The sequence below is a fragment of the Brachionichthys hirsutus genome, chromosome 20 (genome assembly GCF_040956055.1).
Source record: "Brachionichthys hirsutus isolate HB-005 chromosome 20, CSIRO-AGI_Bhir_v1, whole genome shotgun sequence".
In the NCBI taxonomy this organism is placed as follows: Eukaryota; Metazoa; Chordata; class Actinopteri; order Lophiiformes; family Brachionichthyidae; genus Brachionichthys; species Brachionichthys hirsutus.
In genome coordinates this window covers 8,772,644-8,774,228 of record NC_090916.1, presented here as the reverse complement: position 1 = coordinate 8,774,228, position 1,585 = coordinate 8,772,644, and the positions used below count along the sequence as shown (strand labels likewise).

Below are 1,585 nucleotides of genomic sequence, written 5' to 3'. Positions count from 1 at the left end.
ACACAAACACGAACGCACATGCAGAGAGCCAGTTCGTCTTCACAGGCCGGGACACTTAGGGTTAATTAAAGGACTCACATTTGCATAAGTGATCTGAAGTTTTTGTTTTTTCACATCCTCGGGGTCTTGCATTTGTGGAAAGGGGAGGAAGATACTCACAAGGAGGGATCGTGGATGAGATCTTTGAGGTTGATGCCGCTGCGGTCCTCAGCTAGGTTCCGAAAACAGCTGTCGCTCACTGGGGGAGACACAAAGGGACGTTGAATCAGAATACAATTTGACTAGCGACCATTGTCATTGTCCAAATAATGAAAACGATCCGAACGGATGAGGAAAACATCGTGAACAGCATCCGGCGACAGTTTGGTACTTCTTTGGAAATAAGTCTGTATTTATTATCACGCCTTATTTCACCTCCTTTAAAAACGTCTCTCTTGGACACACCTGCATTCAGTGTAAATTAGCACGCTAAGCTAAGCTACATGTCCCTGCAAGGTACCCCTTGAGGTCTTCTGCATCTTCTCCTTGTAAATTAAATATGGCCACTATCTAAATAAAGCAACGGCCGTGACGTCACCCTGCATAAGTCTCGGTCACGCCGAGTCGCCGTGAAGCCACGCCTTCACTGTCTCCAACCCCCCCCCCCCCCCCTTGACAGGTCAAGTCGCCACGGTGATTACAGATGGAGAGAGCGATGGATGGAGGGAGACAGGGAGGACGATGAGGGAGACATAGAGATGCAAACCTAACCTTGGAATGAACCCCCCCCAAAAGTCAATAGACGTAGATAGGTCTGGAAATGTCACGATGTTCCTCCAATAAAGTGCCATGATCCATAAACGAGAGGACGGATGGGGGGGGGGGGGGGGGGAGAGGATGAGTGATGCAGGAATGACGCAAAAAAATAAAAAGTGGGTGTGAAGGAAGAAATGGAACTGAGCTGGAAAGGGATGCCGGGAAGGAGAATGTGGATCTGAGGTGGAAAAGAGGGGATAAAAAAAAAAGATGAAGGGATCTTATGAAGAGAGAGAAAAGAAGGAGGGAACTGAGGAAGGGCAATGAGGGACGGGCCAGCGGCAAACCGACAATGCTCTGGGCTTCCGGCAAAGAAAGAGGCGAGTGCTGACATTTGCACACCGACTCTGCAAAAAAGAAGAGAGGGGAGAAAAGAGGGGGACAAATGGGAGACAAATGGGGGGGGGGGGGGTCGGTGATAAAAAAGGTTGCGTGAGGAGAGCAGCGGGGAGCGAGTGGAATGCACAGCGTGGATTTAGAGGAGCACTGCTGCATTGTGTGTGTGTGTGTGTGTGTGTGTGCGTGTGTGTTTGAGTGCGCACGTGTGTGAAGCGGGGACTTCCTTCAACACTGCAGTATTCCTTACATTCACACACACGCGCACGCACACACACACACACACACACCGAGGAGGGCTCAGTCTCTCTTCTAGCTACCCCTTGATCTAAAAATAGCCGTTCCTCTCTCCTACAAGAGGCAGCAACCATCCTGAGCCAATCAACGTGCTCTGTCAAAGGCGCCGCTGCCCACCGCTCCTCCACGCGGGAACTCCTGACTGAAGGTAATAGAC

At 50.5% G+C, this 1,585-nt stretch overlaps 1 protein-coding gene across 1 annotated transcript in view; it reads right to left on the bottom strand.

Annotated features, from left to right (window-relative positions):
• Nucleotides 1-518, bottom strand: part of gphnb (gephyrin b) — a 19,546-nt gene extending 19,028 nt beyond the window's left edge. Inside the window, exons 1-2 of the mRNA XM_068754107.1 lie at nt 500-518; nt 160-238 (exon numbers count right to left, since the gene is read on the bottom strand). Of these exons, the coding sequence (XP_068610208.1) occupies nt 160-238; nt 500-518 (98 nt within the window). The remainder of the gene's footprint in view (nt 1-159; nt 239-499) is intronic.
• Between the last annotated feature and the right edge of the window lie 1,067 nt (nt 519-1,585).